Here is a 24,686-nt window from a genome sequence, read left to right on the forward strand (position 1 = left end):
ACCTAAAGTAGAATAATACATTATAGCAATTCATTAATATTCAGTAAAAATATTTTTTAAAAAGAAATGCAAAGAGGAACTTGCCTTGCCAGATATCAGAACTTACATTAAACCACAGTCACCATTTTAAAGGTAGTACATAGTAAGATAGAAATAGGTCAGTATGACAAAGAGAGAACACAACAAAAGATTTTAACATATATGAGAATGCAACTGATGAAAAAATTTCTGTTTTATACAATTTCAGAGTATGTTTTATGTAATAAATAGAGCTGGAACAATTTATTCTCCAACTGGAGGACAATGAAGTTGGGCCTCTCTTACATTATGTACTAAAATAAAATCCAGAATTATTAAAGATTAAAATATAAATCAGCAAGTATCTTAGAAGTAAATCTTGAAAACTAAGTACAAAAGAAAAGTTCTTAAACAAGACAGAAAATTCTGGAGCTATAAAATAAAATACTTGAATAATATTAAAAAATAAACTTTTGAATTGCAAAAGATAACATGCCTAAAGTCATTAGGAAAACTACAGATTTGGAGAAACTATTTGCAATGTGACAAAGGGTTAATGTAATATTTAAAGAACTTTTAAGAACTGTCAAAATAATGATGAAGTCAAAAGAAATATGAATAAAGGATGTTAACAGATATTTCACTGAAGAGTGCAGATAGCCAGTAAGCAAAAGGTGTTCCAACTCACTAGTAATCACAGAAATGTAATTAAAATCACATCTAGTCAATTATTCTCATCAGACTGTCAAAAACTAGAAAAAACAATCACACCAATTACAGGAAAGAAGGTGAGAAAACTACGACACATGTTTTTAAATAGAAGAAGTATGAATTGTTAAAGGACTTTAGAATGGAATCTGACAGCCAGTGGAAATGGCTGTGGTAGACGAATCTGAGACCATGCAGGTCCCTGGGAGGAAAAGTCACAATGCCACTTCTGAATCCTCATTTCCCAGAGCTACAAACAACCCTGACCCCTGATCGGGGGCCCTTCTGACTCCCTAGCAGGTCGATTACATCATAGTAATAGCAACAATCTGGCCTACTGTCCAGATTACTACTCACTCTGCCAGTCACGTTTCTTCTAGCACTTCGACCGATGAACTAAACACAGGACGAACCATCATGGCCACCTGCAAAATATTACTTCTAGTCAACAGACGGACATTACAGAGAGAGAAACAAGGCAACACCAGGTACTGGTCTTATTATGAAACCCATCACGCAGAAGCTATTGGCCTTGTAGAACGGCAGCAGACTGTGACAACACCACCTGGGCTGCCTTCCAGGTCGTAATGTTATCATGAAAGAGGCCCTACATGCTTTTTAACCACAACGGAGTCACAGGACTAGATCTTGTAGAGCCACGTTACACAGACTCAGAAACCAAGGAGGCAGAAGGGCAGTCTCTCTTGTGATGGCCCTTACGGACCCACTCAAGTTTCCCTCTCTGTGCCTAAGCTCCACACCCGAGGCTTTGGGCACCCAACAGAGAAAACCGCATACCGGACACCCTGCAACAGTCCCATTGTTTTGTTTTAGATTCCACATGGAAGTGAGATCATACAGTATTTGTCTTTCTCTAGCAGACTTATTCCACTTAGCGTAATGCCTTCAAGGTCCATCCAGGTTGTCACAAATGACAAGATTTACCTTTTAATTCCTGAGAATATTCATGTGTGTGTGTGTCTCTCACAGTTCTTTTATCCATTCATCCATGGATATTTAAGTTGTTTCCATATCTTGGCTTTTGTAAATAATGATGCAGTGAACATGGGAGCATATATATCTTTTGAGATAGCACCTTGGGATAAATACTTGAAAGTGGAATCTCTGGATCATATGGTAATTCTACTTTTAATTTTTTGAGGAACCTCCATAATGTTATTTTCCACAGTGGCTGCACCAGTCTGCATTCCCACCAACAGTGCACAAGCAGTCCCTTTTCTCCATGTCCTCGCCATCACCTGTTATTTCTTGTTTTTGTGATAACAGCCATTCTAACAGGTGTCAGGTGATAGCTCGTCGTGGTGTTGTTTCCCTGAAGATCAGTGATGTTGAGCATATTTTCATGTACCTGTCAGCCATCTATATGTCCTCTCTGGAAAAATGTCTATTAAAATCCCCTGCCTATTTTTAAACTGATTGTTTGGGGTTTTTTGTTGTTGTTTTGTTTTGTTTTGCTATTAAGATGTATGAGTTCTTTGTGTATTTTGGATAATAATCCCTTATCACATATATGATTTGCAAATATTTTTCCCATTTGCTAGGTGCTTATTCATTTTGTTGATTATTTCCTTCGCTCCGCAGCGCTTTTAGTTTTAGTCCCACTTGTTCATTTTTGCTTTTGTTGCCTTTGCTTTTGTATCAATTCCCAAAAATCATCCCCAAGACCAATGTCAAGAAGCTTACTGCCTACATTTTCTTCCAGGAGCTTTATGCTTTCAGCCTTATGTTCAGTTTTATATTTAACCCATTTCAAGTTGATTTTTATGTGTACTGTAGAGCAGGGGTCCCCAGTTTCATTCTTTTGCATGTGGCTGTTTAGTTTTCTCAACATTTGTCAAAGAAACTGTACTTTCCCCATTGTATATCCTTGGCTTCTTTGTCTCAAAAGCAAGTTTTGATTTGAAAATACAAGTACTAGGAAAAGGTTACACAGTGACACTGGGCAACCAAAAGTCTGTAACAGACAGCTGTGGGGTATTGTGTTGTATTTCTGGTTTTGACTACACAGTATTTTTCTATTTGTGTGCACATCTATGACTTAGAGTAAGCCAGTGAGATGCTCTCCCCAAGATTTAAATGCTAGGGAAATTATCCACAGAGTGATATTTAGAAATTATTTGTAACTGCTATGGCCACATGGCTGTCCCCAGTTTTAGAGATGTCAGTGGCTATCCTAACAATACTGTTCACACAATGTGAATTTGGCGATGTCTTAGCCACCTAGATTCTTTTATTTCTGCCTATTTCTCCCACTGGTTCTCCAACCTTCCCACTGATTCTATGAGGTAGTCCATCCACCTGCCCACAATTCCTTTCCTATGTAAGATAGCCAGAGTTGGTTACTGTTGCCTGAAATCGAGAAACCTAATAAATGAAGTTTTATTCCAGGTATTTCATGTTAGAGCAAATAAAATATATTATTTTATTATGTTTCCTGATTGTTGTGTGCATACTATATCTCTAACTCTTAATCTTCTAGGCATGTTTTGTGGTTTTGTTTATATCATCATTTGAATTAGGCACCTGCTCACCATTTGGTACATGAAGTCTTGGGGATATTATATATAACAAGATCTGTTCCATTCAAAAACAATACTCCAATATGAATTTTAAACCTCCTAAGTTATGGTTGATGATTTTTCTTTGTTTTATTAATGCTATGACTTAGAATAACCTCTCATGCCATATTTATGAACATAAAATCTTCCCTTTATTATATGCATTTTAAAAATCAAATATTGGGCCCAAAAATGAGTTAGTATTTTGCAGTATGTTTTCCTAGCACTCAAACAGCTAAACCAGTGGTAGTCAACCTGGTCCCTACCGCCCACTAGTGGGCATTCCAGCTTTCATGGTGGGCGGTAACAGAGCAACCAAAGTATAAATAAAAAGATAGATTTAACTATAGTAAGTTGTTTTATAAAGATTTATTCTGCCAAACTTAGCAAAAATCTGACATAAAGTACTTGGTAAGTAATTATTATTATAATATGCTTTAACTTGCTGTAACTCTACTTTATAAATTTTATAAAATAAAGTTACTGCCCTACTTTATAAATCACCATTACTGTGGAACTGGTGGGCGGTTAGAAAATTTTACTACTAACAGAGATACAAAAGTGGGCGGTAGGTATAAAAAGGTTGACTCCCCCTGAGCTAAACAAAAGATGTCTTAGAAACATAGTTGCCCCCCCCCCCCAGTATCTCTAGTAAAAATTTCTTTCTTTTTTCTCTCTCACAAAATGTTGCTCTTTGACAAATAAGATTTACTATTTTGGGTCCTTTTTAATTTTTCGCTTTTCCCAAACTGTTTCCACACCATACCAAAACACAAAATGAAAATTATAGTTAATTATCCCAAGTATATATGTATATGTGTGTGTGTGTTTCCAAATATTCAAACACTTAGAAACGCTTAAAGACATGATGATCTTTTTAACCACTATTTTTTGTTCATATTCTTCACATAACTGAAAAATAATTAACCTCTTATTAAAATCTATCTGTTGGTAAATTCACTGGTATATATTTATTGAATACCAATTAAGTTTTTGGATTATAAGACAGTAAGTTTACATTTCAATTAAATAGGAAAGATGGAATATGAAAGAAGAAATATGAGTCCTATCAATTTTCATGAATCTGTGGCCCAGGATTGGGCAGGCAGGGGCAGTAGGGATAGAATAAAACATATAAAATTAATTTGTGAGGATTACAAACTTTAATAATATAAAACATCTACCCATGTTTTATATTATTTTAATGTGCCAATGTCATGAATATCCCTACCATCATTAACAAAGGCTTTGGAATCGAATGAGCCTGGATTTAAATTCTGACTCTGTCATTTCTTAGCTCTGTGATTTAACCTCTTTGACCCTCAGTTTCTTCATCTATAAGATAGGAATATAAAAATAAGAGTGTCTTGCCTGACCAGGTGGTGGTGCAGTGGATAGAGAGTAAACCTGGGACACTGAGGCCCCAGGTTTAAAACCCCTAGGTCTCTGTCTTTAAGCCTAAGGTTGCTGGCTTGAGCCCAAGGTTGCTGGCTTGAGCAAGGGGTCACTGGCTCAGCTGGAGCCCCTGGTCAAGGCACATATAAGAAGCAATCAATGAACAACTAAAGTGCTGCACCTACACATTGATTCTTCTCAGTTCTCCCCCTTCCTCTTAGTCTGTCTGTTTCTCTCTTTTTCTCTCTTCTTTCTCCTCTCTCTCTCAGAAATAAAAATAAAAATAAAAATGTCTCATTGGGGTGGTATAAGAAATAAAATAATTCAGATGTTGTACCTAGCAACTGGAACATATTAGGTGTTATAATTGTTATTGTTTTTATAAAACAATAAATTATATAAAAGTATATTTATAAATCCACAGCTTAAAAATAATAGATTAAAAAGCTAAAAAATATCTCCGCTGAAGTTGAATGATGACCCACTCCAACCTTGTTATTTCTTAATTTCTTAACCAGAAATGCACAGGCATAAAGAAGCTCATGAGTTAGGACTGAGAAAAGTGCTCCAAACACATGAGTTCTGGAATATTACATGTGTGTAATATGTGGGGATTTTATCACAATAAACTACAAAGCGTGTTTAATGCAGTATAAACTTCACAGTTGGGAAATGTGATTGATAGAGGGTGTACCATTCCAGCCCTGGCTGGAAAGCTCAGTTAGATAGAGCATCGTCCTGATATGCAGAGGGTACCATCCCTAAAGTTTATGCCATAGACTGTACTGCAGACATTAAAATGTGACTCGTATGTGTTAGGGACTTTCTTTGCCTTTTTGACATTTCATAGTACTATAAAAATCCTACCAGTATCTGGTTTAAATTTAAAGCAGTACTTTCAGAAGCCAGAAGATGGCACTAATTTCTAAGAATTATGCATCCAAAAAGAATGTGCAACTTAGAATTCTGATCTTTTCCTTTGTGGTTAGGAAGAATGATGCTGTACATTTTCATAACTTATGTAAAATTCTGTTTGTTCTTAGCTTTTCTCTGACAGATGGAGAAGTGAGAATGGTAGGAATTATATGTCTGCATAGAACATTTGAATGATTTAGTATCAGCAGGAATTGGCAATCAATCAATGACACTTATTTCATGCTTTTACCTGTGGCTGAAATAAATGTTATATGTTCATTTTAATAGAGAACTTGGTTTTATTCGTGTAATGAGTAACATCCTTGTTCAAAAAGAATAGGTAAGTGTATGTTTTCTGTACAGACTACCATCACCTGTTACTATTAGTAACATCTCAGAAGAGACTTATTTCTGTTTCTTTAAATGAAAATCACATGTGTAGGTTACTACTTTTTATTTGAAAATGATAATGCTGAGCAGTGTGGAAGCACACCCCACCAGGAGCTTGTTCAGCAACAGAAATAGAAACCACAATGATTGTGCGCATGGTTTTATAACCTAATTGCATTTGTGCAGGATATTGAGCCAAATCTATTGCTCTCTTACTAAGAAGTTAAGAACTAAGAGAGAAAACGTTGTTTATACTCAAATCTACAAAAGAAAACTGGGGAGGAAAGCAGTGGTCCTGTATTTTTGCAACTTTATCCATCTGCCTAAGGGTAAAGTCATTTTCCTGACAAAGTTAAATGTATATTTTGAAGTACTATACGTTGCTGAACACTGTGTTTGCAAAACGGGCTTACTGGAGTCTTCAAAATCAGCAGTTTCCAGAGGGGAAACCATTTACCATCTGCTTGCTTCATTAAAATACAGACTAGAGGAGGAAGAACTGAATAGCATTTTCACTAACTCAGCGCTCCCTGGTGTCCACTATGTGGGGTTTCTATACCGCAACCTAAATAGCAAACAGAATCCAAGTTAAAATCAGCCACAGTCTTTTTTCTTCCTTCAATTTGATTTTATTTATAAATTGAAAATAAACCCATAAGATAGATAGACAGATAGATAGATGATAGATAGATAGATAGATAGATTAGATGATATAGATGATTGATAGATAGATAGATAGATAGATAGATAGATAGATAGATAGATAGATAGATAGATAGATGATAGATACTTGCATATATATTTTAAACACATTCATTGGAAGTGGTTCCCTCTCACTGTCTGTAGCTCTTTTTCTAATCTATAAATTGGGATGATTTGGGTTACAAGTAAAGTAAGCAAAACCGAACCAGCTTAAGCAATAAAAAGAGGCAGAGAAATTCTGGAAGTTTTTTGTCTTTTCTAATAATATAAAAAATAGAGCAAGGGCTTTATTTTCTTTATTATTGATTGATTGATTTTAGAGAAACAAAGTGAGGAAGGAAGAGAAAGAGAGAGGCATTCATTTGTTGTTCCACTTCGTTGTGCACTCATTGGTCACTTCCCTATGTGCTCTGACCGGGCATCAGACGCACAACCCTGATGGTTCAGGACGATGCTCTAACCAGGGTCTGGGCTGTTGTTGTTGTTTTTTTAATAGATTGAGACAAGACAATCTATCCTAAAAATACTATACATTTTCAAGAATTCTTTAATAAACTTAAGAACTTTTTAAAAGTCCATGTTGTAAAATTTTAAACAGAATTGTAAGTAATCATACAAATATTTGTCATGTAAAAGCCAAAAATTTCTGTCAAAAACTATTAATTGCCCCAAGAAACATACTTAGTGCTGTTAGCTTACATGTTACAAAGATTTATATCAGATATTAAAAAGAAAAAATGTTTATAAGATAAAACTAATAAAATTTTAATTGTATTTATATAATTTAATTATGAAGAACACTGATTTGTCAAGGTAAGGGGTCTCTGCCTTGATTTTTAGTATTAGTATGTAATAAATTGTCTAAATTTTTGCCCACATTTAAAGATTTAAAATTCTAACATATTTTCATAATCCAAAAACATTTTGTTATTTAGAAGCAAATGACTAGAACCTGACCAGGCAGTGGCACAGTGGATAGAGCTTCACTCTGGGACTCTGAGGACCCATGTTCAAAACCTGTTTGAGCATAGGCTCATTCGCCTTGAGCCCAAAGGACATTGGCTTGAAGCCCAAGGTCATTGGCTTAAGCAAAGGGTCACTGGCTTGGCTGGAGCCCCTCAGTCAAGACACATATGAGAAAGCAATCAAGGAACCACTAAGGTGCCACAACTATAAATTGATACTTCTCATCTTTTTCCCTTCCTGTTTGTTCCTGTTTGTCCCTCTCTCACACGCATGCGTGCGCAAAAAAAGAAAAGAAAAGAAAGAGAGAGAGAGAGAAAGAGAGAGAGAGAAGATGACTAGAAAAATGCAAAAAAAAGAAAAACAGATGGGCAATGATTAGTATGGTAATGGTGTAGAAATTCTGTTTCCCATCTTCATTCAATAGCTTCAGTTTTTCCCTTACTCACATAAGAACAGTTAAGATACTACAAAAAGAATAATGGCAGAAAAATAACATAAATATATATGCTACTATCTTTTCAACTCTATGTTAAGTAATCCCTTTACATGTATCCACCCTACTACTTGATGGATACGTATCCCATACCCACATGAGCCCCCCGTTGTTGCTCATCCTGGAGATTATGAAAAATTCTCTGTCCTGATGGGACCTACAATCTAATTAGGGAGAGAGACAATAAATAACATATAATGTAATTAAGCTGCAGTAAGCAAAAGCAGATTTAAGAGCTAAAAAAATGATGGAGGTAAAAGGAGATGAATAGTTTAACAGGGTGGCCAGGGAAGACCCCTGTGAAGAGGAGACGCTTGAGCAGACTTTTGAAGGAAGTGAGGAAGCCGGCCATGCATCTTTTGGGAAGAATATGTTTCAGGCATTGGAAACTAAAGGAGCAGAAGCCCTGAGCTGGCAGTATGTTGGCTTGTTTGAGAACCCAAAGAAGTTAGTATGTTTGGAACATAATGAGCAAGAAGAAATAGGTATAAAATAAGAGAGAGTAAGGGCTTTAGACTTTGCTAAGGAGTTTTTATATTATTATTATTATTTCAAAATTCAAGGGAAACCACTGGAGGAGTTTTAATATGCAATTAATGTTTAAAAGACTTCATTGCTGTGATATGGAAAAGAGACTGTAAGGGACAAAGTGGCAAAAGAGATCAGTTAAGAAGAAAATATGGTAGTCTGACCTAGAGAGAATAGGGCACTGAACTTTGGTGGCGTTAATGGAGGTGGTGAGAAGTTAGTGGGATTCAGGATCTATTTTGAAGATGAGATTAGCAGGATTTGCTAGTGAACTGATTGAAGTAGCAGAGAAAAATATAATTTAAGGATGATGACTAGTTTTTTGCTCTGAACAAAGACAGGAAAGACTGGGGAAGAGATATGGTTAGGAGAGTAGGGAAAGGATGGGTTGGGAAGAGAGCTTATAAAGATATGAGAATAAAAAGTTCTGTCTTGTGTATGCTCAGTTGCAGATTGTTATCGGATACACAAATGTATATCAAATATCTCGTTGGTAGTTGGTAGTTGGGTTTATGAATCTGGAACTCTGAAACTCTGGAAAGAAATCAAGGATAAAAACAACTACTCAGGAGTCTTCCACCTGTCGATGGTTGTTTGAATGATGAAATAGAGTGATGTGGGGTGAAGACAGTTGTAGAAAAGAACAGGGAGGAGTTGTTTGAAGTAGGAATACAAGGAGAGTGCAGTACTATGGAAACCAAGAGAAGAAAGTATTTCAAGAGCAAAGAAATAACCAACCCTCTCCACTGCTTCTGAGACATTGATTGAAGAAGATGTCTCATTGAAGAAGAGAATGACACTGAATTTAGAATGCTGGTCACTGGTGACCTTTCATTTATTTGTTTGTTTGTTTTAGAAAGAGAGATGAGCAGTAACAACTAGTAGTTGCCTCATTTTAGTTGTTCGTTGACTGCTTCTCGTGTGTGCCAGCAACCTTAGGGTCATGTGGATAATCCCACGCTCAAGCCCGTGACCTTGGGTTGAAACTTGGGACTTCAGCATCCCAGGTTGATGCTTCAGTCACTGCACCACCACCGGCCAGGCAGAAAGATAATGGTCACTGGTGACCTTAACATAAGACGCTTCAAAGGAAAGATAGAGAAGATAACCTGATTGAAAAGAAATCAAAAGTAAAAGGATGGCAACCAATTGAGTCACTACAGATAGTCTTCAGAAGTTACTCTATATATATGATGATCACAGAAACAAGGAGTGGCTATAGAGAGGAATGTGGAGTTGAGCAAAGCAAGTTTTGTTCAGATGAAGATATTTTAACATATATGATGTTAAAGGGGGTGATTCAGTAAAGAAGGGTTTGGTGGCTTCTGGGAAATAGGAAAGAATCGCAGAAGTGAGGACCCGGAATAAACGAGGGGCGGATCCATCCCAGGCAGGTAACCAGAGGGAAGGCAGAGCATATGGATCGAAATGGAAGATTTGAGGGTGGGAGGATCTGATGGGGGAAGAACAGGGTAGCTCTGCTCTTAGCGTTTCTCTTTCTCAGTGACATAAGAAGCAAGATCATTATTTGAGAGAGAAAGGACGTGGGCATTAGATGTTACAGGAGAAAAGAGGAAGTATGGAGTGGTTGCCTTAGGGACTGGGAAGGGACTTGACTGGGGAAATGGGGCAGAATTGTGGGCTGGTGCCAGAGGTCCGCCTGCCTGGGGTTTGTTTTCTTCCGCCACACACTTTTCTCATTCTTCACAAAGACTCGGGAACTCTTGCCATCCTCATTTCACAGCTGAAGAGATGAAACCAACAAAGTGAACTTGCCCGAGTTTACCTAAGAAGTGAGGAAATCCGGAATCAAGCCTGGGGTGGTGACTCACTCCGGTGGCCTCCCCTGCGTCACTGCGAGCTGTTACTTCTCGTATCTCATGCCAGCCAGCGGCTTCCGGGCATCCCCGCTGCAGAGCGAGGGAAGGAGGTTCTGCCCTCTGAGCTCTTCCCATGTCTTCTTCCCACATCCCAGTAGCTCGGCCGTTTTTAACCCCTTTACACTTGGGGACAGGTGAAAATAGGAGAATTATTTCAGGGACCACTAAGGCAGAAATCACCCTGAGCATAAGTGAATTCGTCTGAGATCTTTAGGTCTCTAATCTTCCATCAGGGTGGTTAACTCTTTCACAGACCAGCATGAAATGTCTGGTGGACCAGTACCAGCCTTCAGACCAGCAGTTGAAAAACACTGCAATAGCTCATCTTGGTCACCTCCTGAGCATACGACACACTGTTTTGGCCTATGCCCCTTAGAGCGTGCTGTTCCTCCTATCTGAAAGGATTTTTCTCTTGTCTGTCAGGTGAATTGCTGCTCATAAGCCATGCCTTAATTTTTGGTCCAGTTCTGCTGAATGAATTTACTGACCACACACTAGTTCCTGAGGGCAAGGATCATGCTTTACTATCTTCGTGTCACCAGCCTCTATCTAGCACAGGGTCTGACGATGAAATACACAGGACGTAGCTGTTGACATAATCTAAATGTACTAAACCTTTAAGTCGACTCAGTTGTAAATTATTCACAGGAAGAAATGTTTTCAGTCACTCCTCTATTTTAGTATTAAATTTTAGTGAATTCTATTTCCACTGTTTTTAATGCCAACATTAAAACACTGTCAGTATTTTTATTTTGTTGTAATTGCAGTACATTTCATTTCCCTGAACTGCTGAAAGTGGAATACCTGATGGGAACAGTCTCATTATCTCGGAAGCACAAACCATAAATAGCTTCATCAGATAAAAAAAGAAATATAAAAGGTGACAGGTCTCAAAATGCCACTTCAGATTTTGGTGAATTTTGAGGGAAAAAAAAATTATCTTAGGCCACACCTCCCAAAAAATTAACTGATAAGATTTTAATTAAATATTAAATATTAAAAGGAAGTATTCAACTTATTCCACACAATTACCCTACTTGAATAGTTATATGAAACCAACAGAAATAAAAGCCTCTGGTAACTAGAATCCTTTTTCCCAGGCTAGCACAATGATTTGCTATATAAACAATTATAGCCAAACATTACAAACTCTTTTGTTTTAAGTGTTAGGTACCAGAATGAGGATATTTCTTAAGTCTTGTAAAAATTCTAGTTCTACAACTTCCCAGGAGAGCCAGCATCTCTTGAGAAGAAGGAAGCAATAAAAGGTGATCAAGACAAGCTCCTCTTTCCTCTATCACGCTGCCTCTAACCAATAAAAACAGATCCTAAAAACATCTTTGAATCTGGGAATATAATGCCATCCATAACAGATAGGCATGTGGGTCAAAACCCCCTCCCTGTTTCCAGGGGTTCTCTTGGCATGAGGAAATGAAAGCCAGTTGGGACTATTTACAAGAGAAAGAACAATGAAAGAAAAAACTTGGATACAGGATTAAAGGCGGTACCAAAAGAGAGGCTAGCTGATCAACGGCACCTCTCAATTCGATTCTATGTTGTCCACACTGGTCCCTGCATTTCTGGGGTTTGTTTTTTTTTACCATTGCCTGTTTCTATGATGTCTTCTTACAGTTTTCAGGCCAATGGAAACCCAGGCTTTCATGATCTAACAAACATCTCAACAGAATAGGAATGAACATTTCTTTTAGACTATAATGTTTTGACTTCAAGGAAAGCTCCTGTCATTCACAATATGGTAGTGGAAACTGATCAAATTTCTTTTTGATTCCGTGGCTTTCCTACCACCGACCTACGGCTGCAGCTATTATAAAGGGGCAGGATCAGAAAAGCAGAGTGTTCCGAGCTGTGAATTCCTCTCTAAGCCATCGCCAGGGTTTGGATGCCAAATCTTGTTTACAAAGCACATGGGTAGACACTGTATCTGCCAGTGATCTTTTCTGTTTCTAAAATTAATCTTCAAAATACAGTATAAGGTTTTACTTTTTAAGTAAATTCTCCATTATGTAGGAAGGGTATGCGAGTGAACAGATATACACAGGATCTCAAAACACCGCACTTCCTTGGTTCTAGGTTTGAAGTTCCCTGTTGAGTCATTTAGTTGCTCAATGCTGAAGACACTTGTGTATAATTAATGTCACAGTAAACAGACTAATGCATCAGCAAACCATCGCCCTCCTTTTACAGGTACACGTACAGGGTTTATGTTAACGTTTGGATTTGGGTCTTTCCACAGCTACTAATATTACTCAGCCCAGGTTCAGTGGCGTGGATGCCTTCGGATACTCTTCGTTCCTGGCTTATTCACGGATCCCAGACATCAGCTTCGATTACGAATTCCACTTGAAGTTTCAGCTAGCAAACAATCACTCGGCGCTGCAAAATAACTTAATATTTTTCACCGGACAGAAGGGCCACGGTAAGATTAATTGAACCCTCTGGCACTTGCTTGGCTCCTTGGAGCACACTAGAGATTCTTCATGGGCCCTTTAATCGACTGTGGACAAAGGAGACATTTGCTTAGACGCAGGCCTCCTCCTGTTTTCTGCCTCGAGCTTGTTCCTCGTAGTCCCAAATGCCCAGCAGTTCCCTGACCTTTTCTGCAACCTTGTTCACACCAGGGCTACCTCTTATGATCCAGGGCGAGAATTCCCACAGGCAAACATGAGGGCAGAGAAAGTAACCAAGTCACATGAGAAGTGAGCTTATTGACTTGACCTTTCCTCTGTTTCTTTCTGTTTCACATATAAGGAAAGAAGGGAAATTCTCCATAGGAACAGCCTTTTAGTATGTCTTGTGAAATGGGAATGGTTACCATCAAAGAAAACGGTTTCACATTAAAGGGGTAAGAAATGGAGAAAGTACCGTATTTCCCCATGTATAAGATGCACCTTAATTTAGGGACCCAAAATTTGAGGGAAAAAAAATGTATTACATAAAGTTATTGAACTCAAGTTTTATTCATCATAAAATGCATACAACTCCTCATCACTGTCAAAACTCCCACCCATTAGCTTGTCCTCATCTGTGTCTGACCACGAATCACTGTCTTCAACAATGAGCGTAAAAACAAGAGCAAAAAAGTGGAAAATGGAAGTAAAAAAATCTATAACCACTGTATAAGACGCACCCAGTTTTTAGACCCCCCAAATTTTTTGGAAAAATGTGCATCTTATACATGGGGAAATACTGTATTCGGCCTCCACCAAAGGACTCCAGTGCCCTAGAATTGGTGGGAAATCACCTTATAAGATAAATTTGTCTGTCTTAAGTAGAAACCAGTTATGCAAGCGTGGGATCAAGCAAACGCACATACATTTTATGCCCAAGCTGTCAACTAACTAGTTAGGCAATTAATCACTTACCTTCTCTGAGCTGTGCTGTCCTCATCTATGAAATGAACATATCTCACTGGAAAAAAGACCTTTCTCTCCACCGTGCATAGTTCTGTTGTGCCCCGGGTATAACGTCCTGCTTGTTCAGCTCCCTCAGCGACTTTCCTAACACTGAACATTGGTTTCCATATTAACGCAGGAGCCCACGCCCCCAGCAAAGTATAAAGTGCCAGTGCCCCACCCCCTCTGCGAGGATGGTGACACTTCATCACGTGAAGTGATATTTATTCTACCTCCAAAATCTGTTCTGATCTCAGCAGCTGAAACCTCGTGACCTCCTCCTGCCTGATCTTCCTACTGCCTTTCCTGCCTGCAATCCATTCTCCAAGTTGCAGCTTTCTAACAGGCATCTCCTTATGTGTAAGCCTTGCTTAAAACCTGCTTGCCCATCCACTGTACTCCAAACAAAATCCAGACCTCCTTACCATGTTCTCAAAGGGCCTCAGCCTCTGGCCCTGGCCGGTTGGCTCAGCGGTAGAGCGTCAGCCTGGCGTGAGGGGGACCCGGGTTTGATTCCCTGCCAGGGCACATAGGAGAAGCGCCCATTTGCTTCTCCACCTCAGCCCCCCCCCCTCCTTCCTCTCTGTCTCTCTCTTCCCCTCCCGCAGCCAAGGCTCCATTGGAGCAAAGATGGCCTGGGCACTGGGGATGGCTCCTTGGCCTCTGCCCCAGGCGCTAGAGTGGCTCTGGTCACAGCAGAGCGATGCCCCGGAGGGGCAGAGCATCGCCCCCTGGTGGGCAGAGCGTGGCCCCTGATGGGCGTGCCGGGTGGATCCTGGTTGGGCGCAGGCGGGAGTCTGTCTGACTGTCTCTCCCCGTTTCCAGCTTCAGAAAAATACAAAAATACAAAAAAAAAATAGGGCCTCAGCCTCGGTCTCTAACCTCTGCCAGGCCACCCCGCCGCCCCAAGCCTCTCCCACAGGTCTTCTTCTAGCGCCCAGGTCAGCCAGTGCTTCCCTGCCCAGAGGCTCATGCGTGCTCTTCCCTCAGCCTTGAAAGGGAGTGGCCACCAGGCTCTGGGGCCTGGCAGTGCAGACTTACATGCAGTCTCCACCACTCACAAATTATGTGTTAAGTTACTTAATGTCTCTGCACCTCAGTTTCCTCACCTGTCAAATGGGTATAATAATGGTCCATTCTCTAGTAGAGTTGTGAGGATTAACAGAGCTCATGAAAAGCACTTAAAATAGCCTTGAACTCAATAAACACGCCATTTGCATTTTCTCCAGGAGGCCTCCTCAGCCACCGTCACAAAAATGGATCATATCCCACCTGATCCGAGTTATTCTCCACCTCAACTGCTTATTTATTTCCTCCAAGCCCTTACTTTGATTTATAATTCCTTAATCTATGTTTAGATAGTTGTCTCTTGTCTGTCTGCTCTGGGAGAGTGGAGGCACCGTGTGGACACAGACCAAGTCGTCCCCTCTCACTTTATATGCCAGCACTCGGCACACTGCCTGACATGCAATCAGTACTGGATAGATGAATAAAAGAACCACAATAAGAACAGATCATTGCAGCCTGACCAGGCGGTGGCGCAGTGAATAGAGCGTCAGAGTGGGATGCAGAGGACCCAGGTTCGAGACCTCCAGGTCGCTAACTTGAGCACAGGCTCATCTGGTTTGAGCAGGCTCACCAGCTTAAGCCCAAGGTCGCTGGCTTGAGCAAGGGGTCACTCAGTCTGTTGTATTCCCCCCCCCCCATCAAGGCACATATGAGAAAGCAATCAATGAACAAGTAAGGTGCTGCCACAAAGAATTGATGCTTCTCATCTCTCTCCCTTCCTGTCTGTCTGTCCCTATCTGTCCCTCTCTCCGTCTCTCTCTGTCTCTGTCACAAAAAAAAGAACAGATCATTGTATGATATGTAAATTGGCAACACAGTTGAACAAAGGTACTTAAAAAGTAGCCATCACTAGAGGTTCCAGCTCAGATGCCACTTCTGGGTGACCACTCTGCTCCCAGCCCCGTGGTCAACCTCCCCTTGGCCTGAGCCTGGATAGCCTGCCCTAAACTTAGGGCATGGGCCCTTTATGCCAGGTTTTGTTTGCTAGATATCGCTCCCCATTTGTAGAAGTGATGTCCCAATTATCACTATATCATGCATGAAGCTTCTCAGGTGGTTTTAATAGATAATCTGTTGAATGATGGCCAGAAGTCACAGAGGGAAGAAGAAGAGGAAGAGGAATTCCTACCCCTCACTCTTTAATCCTCACACCCTTCTTTCATTATATGCTTATCAGTTACAGCCTCTCAATTAGTAAAAAAAAATTTTAAACCTAGCAAATAAAAAATTCAAATGAGTATTACAGACACGGTGTCCTTATTTGAAAACATATTTTCTAAATCCTGAACGAGTCACAGACGGAGCACCCAAACAAAGCACAAACACTTGACCCATGAAAACGTGGCCACCCAATAACTTGTCAGTACTCTTCTACTAAAGGCTGCTTCAAAATTCTCAAACATAAAATAAAATAAATAATAATAACAATTAGTAAGCAATGTTTCAGCCACAGCCTTTTCAAATTGTGGAATTCTATATGTGACAATTTCTGGTTTTCTCTAGTCATATTATTTGTATGTATGGATATAAATGTTCATTCTTCATTTGGGATTTGTAGGTTGATAGTGTAGTTAAATAAGTCTAGCTGAACAGGTAGATGAATTGTGGAACTCTTATTTTCTAATCAGTGAAAAGGAGAAATCTAAAACATGCAATTTCGAATTGTACCACCTGAGGGAGAAAGAACACCAGCTTCAAAATGCAAGTAACACTGTACTGCTTTTTAAGGCAATGCTTTTCCAAGTAGGACTTCACGCCAGTAACAAAATCATAGGAGGGTGCTTGTTAAAATGCTAAATACCAGGCTCTCTTGAGTCAAATAGTAGAATTTTATCAAGTACCTTGGGTGCTTTTTATGCAACTAATATTTAAGAGCAACCTCTCAAACACTTTAGGGACTAGCTAAATTAGACCATCTATGGAGATGGATTAGATATTTATTATTGTTGCCCATAATATAATATGTAGGAATGATGCATCAATTTGTATAGCATAAAGTTGGTAATTAAATAAATACATATTTCTTTAAAATATATAATGATTAATATTAACCAGACAACTTGAAATTATCTATTCTACATGAGAAACTCTGACCAACTCAAGTTATTTTTAACAGTGGTAGTAGCTCCACAGTTAGGTGTTATTCTTACTGTTTAGTAGCATCGATCTCTGACCTGCATACTGGTTGTTACTGCCAAAATTTTTACCATTTCATATGCTGCTTTTATCTCTCTTAGGCTAAAAGATGCACAAAGCCACAGAGTTTATGTAATAACTTGAAATGTAAGCCAACCTCTAATTCCTGGCACATCCGCATAAAAAAAAGCAGATCTTTATTCCGCAACGCCAATTATACTCTTCCCTGAGTCTCCTTAAGCTGATCACTGATTATTCCAGACCTTATTCTCATTGAACTCTCTGGACAAATTACCCTTTAAAACATTTTTAGCTTGAAAATATCCCTCTTGACTTGTGATTTTAACCTAACCTAATCTTTTTCCTGTGCTTCTGCAGTCATATTTGGCATTTCCTTAATTATATCTTCTTCCTGTCCTACCCCCCACACCCTTATCATCTATGTCTTGTGGTTTATTCTTCTAAAAATCACCGGTATGTTCAGCAGTTCACAGATGAATACGTGATCATCCTTGCCAGTATCCTCCCTTTTGGGACTGGCATAAATATTCTACTTCAGCCAGAAACCTACAAATCACCTGGGTATCTATCTCCCTTTTGTTCATTTGACAAATATCTACTGGGATGCTAGATGAGACATTCTTCAAGGTGGTGGAGAGACAGTTATGACCAAGATACACAAGGGCCTTGTCTTCTCTCCATTTTTATCCCTCATGCTCTACCAAATGCCAGCAATGTCCATTTTACCATCCCATTACTTTCTGTATTTTCTCCTTCTCCCTTCTTTCCTCCCTTCATTGCCCCACATTCTCTGCAACAGCCTCCATTCTAGTCCCTCTGCCCAGTCACGTCCCTCTTCCCCTCTATTCTCCATTTTGCTATAGGGAATCTAACATATAAGCCCAAACATTTCTTTTTTTTTTTTTTTTTTTTTTTCCTGAAGCTGGAAACGGGGAGAGACAGTCAGACAGACTCCCGCATGCGCCCGACCGGGATCCACCCGGAACGGCCACTAGGGGCGAGGCTCTGCCCACCAGGGGGCGATGCTCTGCCCCTGGCGGGGCAGGGGGGGGGGGCGCTCTGTTGCGACCAGAGCCACTTCAGCGCCTGGGGCAGAGGCCAAAGAGCCATCCCCAGCGCCCGGGCCATCTTTGCTCCAATGGAGCCTTTGGCTGCGGGAGGGGAAGAGAGAGACAGAGAAGAAGGAGAGGGGGAGGAGTGGAGAAGCAGATGGACGCTTCTCCTGTGTGCCCTGGCCGGGAATTGAACCCAGGACTTCTGCACGCCAGGCCGACGCTCTACCACTGAGCCAACGGAAGCCCAAACATTTCTTGCTTAATCAACATGCTTGATCATAACATACCACCTAAGAGCCTTTTCATAATGACATAGATGTTTATCCTTCCCATTGTACAGTCTCTTTTTCCTCCGTCCACTCTGCACTCAGCAGGATTCGTGCATGTCGGTATTCTGGGTCATGTCACTGTGTCCACTTCCGTGGTTTGGCTGTTCCACCTTCCGGAGCTGCCCACACTTCACTTTGTGCCTCCAAAAACACTTCTGCCCTTTAAGCTTCAGCTGAAAAACCCATTCTTCCTTGAAGTCTTTTACACTGCCAAAAAAATTTAAGAATGAATCTCACCGCAGTTTGCTGATAGCAATTATCATACTTTACTATTAATATAACTGTGTGGCTCTCTTTGAGAACAATAGTATAGCTTCTCTTTTCTATATCAACAATGGCTGTCACATCTAGACATTCATTACAGTTTCTGAAAGAATTAATACCAACAACTCTAGGCTCCATTACAATAAAACTTACAATCAGTTTAGGGAGGCACAACATATGTACTTAAAATTTCGTGAATTAACAATACTAACCCAGAGGTCAGAAACTGTCTGATACATACAGCATCTCATACATGTACATAGACATCACTGAATAAAAATAAGTACATGAGTGATCGAAAAGATAAAATTCAGAAAGTAGAAATCTCACCCGGCTAGAACAGTCAGGGCATTGTTCCCCTTCACGTGTTTCTCATCCTTTCCATCTGTTACAACCAGTCCTCTGTGAGCAGTGCTGCGGCTGCCCGTCCGCATGCCGGTTCCATTCTCCCCCTGCCCAGGCCCGGCGAATCCCTACCCAACCGTTTCACAGCAGTTTACGCCGCCTGAGATCTGTCACCCCGTCCACTCCACCTTCACGGCTTCCTGTGCCTGCAATGCCTGCTCCGATTCTGTTCACACCTTCCAAACGACCCATCACAGAGCGGTCTCTGCCAATTCGTGTCTCTTTATGTCCTATCTGCACAAAGCCTGTGCAGAACTTGTAATTTACATCCTCTGTTTTGGTATCTAATTGTATAGTTTTTGTCATTCACAGTCACTGCTTTGATTCATGTGAAGTCACCATTTTCCTAAATCAAAAACATTAAAATAAGAAGAATAGTTTTATCATTTTAGTTTTGTCCCTTAGCAAGATTGATCTGACATTCTTTTTGGATGAAGTATGACTTCAGTTTTCTTTTGTATCCCCAACTGCATCATTCACATGGTGAGTACTGGGTGAGAAATCAATGATTACCTGCGTATTGATTCTTTCACTAATGGAAAGACTCTCTATAGACAGAGGCTATCCTGGTAGCTAATAATACCGTGTAGACATAGATTAATTTGGTGGTAGTGAAGCATTCAGGACCTAAATAAAGCAAGGAGGGGAGACATGTATCACTGTTCACATCACTGAAATGTAAGTTAAAATCTCAACATTAGCCTTATTAAAGGTACAATGCCGTAATAGACTATTTTAGAAAAAAAACAAAAAACAGAACAGTAACTTCCTGGATATTTTATCTATGTGCCTAAGCACCATATGTGCATAACTTTCTGTCAGTCCCCGGCATGTAGGTCTTCTATGCTGTGGTAATTAGGAAGGATTACCCGTATTTCATGCCAAATATACTCTCACAAAAATTAGGGGATATTTTAAAATGAATATGAAATGATTTAAAAATAGAAGCATTTCATTTTTTTTATTAAATAAGAACATCAGAAAAGAAACAACAAGTCAAAGAAAGTTGTTTTATTATGCAAATGAGATGCAAAACCAACTTTTATTTCATCGGTGAAAATGCACTGTACAAAGGCTGAGAGTACTGGAGTATCTCCACTTTCATATTCATTTTGAAATATCCCCTAATTTTTGTGAGCAGTGTAATTTGTTTACTTCAAGTCCTTCGTTAACTATACCAGAAATAAGAGTGCATAAATATAGCTTGGTGCTTTTCTGTGGGGGAGAAAATGAAATGAATGTCATCTACAGTACAGAAAAGGAAAAATGAAGCGTGGAGCGTCACACAAACCATCGGCTCAGCCCGGGCACAGAGCGGGCAGGAGGAGGAGCCCTGGTGAATGGGAGAGCAGGCTGCAGCCAGTTCCCTAATCCACCCCGTCTCCCAATTTCACAGTGCTGACGCATTTCATAAACATAACTGACAGTGGGTGCTCATATTCAATTTTTTTACAACAGAAAAACGTTCCTTCTTTTCTTCTGTAATCACAGCAGAGTGACTAGCAATCATGGGAATTTCTTCCTGACAACCTCAAACTATCAACTCTTAGTTTTCATGAAATTAAATGTCTTTTGACTGTGACATCAAAGCTGCCTAAGTTATTAAATAATTTGAGTTCTTACGATTGTCAAAAAGTTCAACTAATTCACTTTACTGACTGAGAAATGTATGAAAATTGTCAGACATTTAGCCAGTGCTCAAACAACATTAAAAATGACAAAAATATGTCATATTTTTAAATTCCATGAGCAGGGAATGTTCATTTAAGCATAGTTCAAATACGGGTAACCTTGATGTCATAGAAAAACATCCAGAGGACAAGAAAAAGATGAGGGACCAAGTGCAAATCAATCAACTACAGCCCACATTTTCACTATTCTCTATCTTTTTCCAATAGCACATATGGTTCCAGCTTGAGAAAATTCAATTTTACCCATAAACTGGTGCTTACATTCCTTGTTTTCATGGTCTTATCTCTGACAGCAGACAGCAAGAGAAAGCCAGACTTTCCACTTTTTCTGGTCTCAGATCCTTTTGTTCAAGAGATAGAAAAATGTGAGCCACGTGAGTGCCAGGAACCCGATTTTATCGCATTTCCGTGTGCTCTGAGCACAGCGTTGTAATTGTTGCTATCACCCTCACCCCATGGTCTGTTCACTGGCGCAGCCAAAGTCACAGCGCCACCTTGATTTGGCCACAAACAGTAGCCAGTTGACAGTGCCTACATTTCAATAATTTAATCCCTGAAGTAGGCACTGTATGGTCTCCATTGTACACATGGCAAATGAAAAAACATCATAGACGCGGTTGTGTATGGTTCTGACTCTTTCAAAGCTCTGGAGTAGCCATGGTTTAATGGTCACATCAACAGAACAGGAAGCTGAAAGTTGGCCACTGGGATTAGAAACTGTACAGATCTTAGAATAAACAGAGACTGTATGCTCCTTCAGAGTTCATTCAAAATCGTCAGGCATCTTAATTTTAGTTTAGCACCCACTAAAACAGACACTGTCACTGAATGTGGAGTAAAAGTGGCTCAAGTGTCTAGAACTCTAACTCAATATGTACTGTTCTAATAGGTGAGATTCAGCCCTGGCCGGTTGGTTCAGTGGTAGAGCGTTGGCCTGGCGTGCAGGAGTCCCAGGTTCGATTCCTGGCCAGGGCACACAGGAGAGGCGCCCATCTGCTTCTCCACCCCTCCCCCTCTCCTTCCTCTCTGTCTCTCTCTTCCCCTCCTGCAGCCGAGGCTCCATTGGAGCAAAAGATGGCCTGGGCGCTGGGGATGGCTCCTTGGCTTCTGCCCCAGGTGCTAGAGTGGCTCTGGTCGCGACAGAGCGACGCCCCAGAGGGGCAGAGCATCCCCCCGGATGGGCAGAGCATCGTCCCCTGGTGGGCGTGCCGGGTGGATCCTGGTCGGGCGCATGTGGGAGTCTGTCTGATTGCCTCCCTGTTTCCATCTTCGGAAAAATACAAAAAATATATATATATATATAGGTGAGATTCCATTTGGGGGGGGGGTTTATTTCTCACATATCAACTTACATATATTTTTCCTTTGCTTTGATATTAATTCCACAAACTACTCCCATCATTTTTCTAAAATCATTCACATTTATCTAACTCTTTATTCATATTAATTTAGCTTTCTTTCTAAAAATGAATATACCCTCTCAAAGCCATGAGTCATAAACAGTCAACTAGAACTCAGGAAAGTTTATGTTAGTGTCTCTATGTCAGCAGCATCGTACCACAATGCCAAGAATATTTGATAGAGTGGTAGTTTCTCTCATTCAGAAATCTAAAAGGTTTACAGACCCTGGAACTATACCCAAATGTCCCCATGACGTGTGTCTGCACACACACAAAAAATGGTTCTTTCAGAGGGGAACTCCCTCCAGTAATCAGGAGCCATTCAGCAAGCAGGTTCATTGGGTGAAGAGTCCCAGCATCATCCCCATGGTTCTTCTCATGTCTTTGCTTTAACTCAGGACAGGAAAGGAGGAGGAGAGAGGGAAAATCCACTTACCAAAGAATTACTGATTCCATTTGAAAAGATCTTTTAAAACACTAACATTGCTAGAGACAACTTTGTGAAGTGTTCATATTTTAATTACCATATTTTTCAAAAGAAAGAAACATGAGGAAGTAAGTGGCCAGAAATTACATTAACACTGTTGGTCAAATAACTTTGTAAATATGATATATATGTTTGCTCGCTTATAGTTTGCATTGGGTGTGGGGGACAGGCTGTAAGCAGGTAGGGTCGTTATACCCTAAGGCTTAGTTTTAAGACTAAGCCTTTCTCACCCTAAGTGACTGTAAAGCCAGTAGCCACGGCCACCATCATAGCAGCCTGGCCCATGCAGGTTCACATTGGATTCGGATAGTCAGTAAAGAAACAACAGAGCCAAAAACCGGTGGGCCATCATCTTTAATCCTAGCTTGCACCCGGCGGGCAAGTAAAAACACACACTGGGCTCCAAAACCCACTCACATTCAGTGCTCACAAAGCTACTGACTTACCCGAGTTTCCTAGAATCAAAGGTTTCTAGCTCATCAGACTTATTCACCTCTGTTCCTCATCTCCTTCCTTTTCCCTGCACAAACTCTACACAAACTGACTTTTCCTTCAGCACTCTGCCATCTTGGCTGTTTCTCCTGGCCTCCTCCATGTGGCCTTTCTCTGCTCTCTAATGCTAATCTCAGGAACCAAGAGAGCAAGTTCCTGGTCTGCCCCCATTTTATAGTGTAGAAATCCAAACCTTTAATCCAATATACAAAATAGGGAGGTCTCTAATACAAAGTCACTTATCTGAGGCCTGATGGGATTGTACCACCCCACATCAAAAAGGATGGGAAAAACTTAGTCCTAAAACCAAGCCCCAGGCTACAAGGATCCTGCCTGCCCATAGCCGGCCCCCAACACATGTTAATATCACCTGGGCGACAGGCTTCCATGTGGGCAGTGCTATCTTTTTTTTTTGTTTTTACAGAGACAGAGAGAGAGAGAGTCAGAGAGAGGGATAGACAGGGACAGACAGACAGGAATGGAGAGATGAGAAGCATCAATCATTAGTTTTTCATTGCGCATTGCAACACCTTAGTTGTTCATTGATTGCTTTCTCATATGTGCCTTGACCCCGGGCTTCCAGCAGACTGAGTAACCCCTTGCTCGAGCCAGTGTCCTTGGGCTCAAGTTGGTGAGCTTTTGCTCAAACCAGATGAGCCCACGCTCAAGCTGGCGACCTCGGGGTCTCGAACCTGGGTCTTCCGCATCCCAGTCCTATGTTCTATCCACTGAGCCACTGCCTGGTCAGGTGGCAGTGCTATCTTTAACAAAGTGAGCATAATATATTTTATCTGCCCAACAGTGACTTTGTATCAGAGACTTCTTTGTTTGTATATTGGATTAAAGGTTTTGATTTCTGCACTATAAAATAGGCAGACCAGGAGCCTGCTCTCTCTCAGTTCCTGAGATTACCATTAGAAAGGAGGGTAGAGAAAGGCCACGTGGAGTAGAGGAGAAGCAGCCAAGATGGTGGAGTGCTGAAGGAGAAGCCAGTTTGTGCAGAGAGAAGGAGATGAGGAACAGAGGTGAATAAGGCTGGTGAGGTAGAAACCTTTGATCCTAGGAAACTCAGATAAGTCAGTGGCTTTGGGAGCCCTGAATGGAAAGGGAAGTGTTTTCCCACTGTGTGTATTTCTTGCCTGCCTGGTACAAGCTAGGATAAAGGTAATGGCCCACCAGTTCTTGGCTCTGTTGTTTCATCACCATCTGTCCAAATCTAATGCGAACCTGCATGGGCCAGGTGGCTGTGATGGTGGCCATGGCTACTGGCTTTACAAACACAAAGGCCAAGATTAAACACTCATGTCCTTGTGGTACCTGGGACTCTGCTTACCTCGGTTGCAAGTCTATT

General features: G+C 40.5%; 1 protein-coding gene across 1 annotated transcript in view; it reads left to right on the top strand.

The window, feature by feature from the left end:
* Positions 1-24,686, top strand: part of EYS (eyes shut homolog) — a 1,965,296-nt gene that overhangs the window by 1,884,362 nt on the left and 56,248 nt on the right. The window contains 1 exon segment of the mRNA XM_066360293.1: positions 12,829-13,011. Within this exon segment, the coding sequence (XP_066216390.1) occupies positions 12,829-13,011 (183 nt within the window).

Source organism: Saccopteryx leptura, chromosome 1, assembly GCF_036850995.1.
Source record: "Saccopteryx leptura isolate mSacLep1 chromosome 1, mSacLep1_pri_phased_curated, whole genome shotgun sequence".
NCBI lineage: Eukaryota > Metazoa > Chordata > Mammalia > Chiroptera > Emballonuridae > Saccopteryx > Saccopteryx leptura.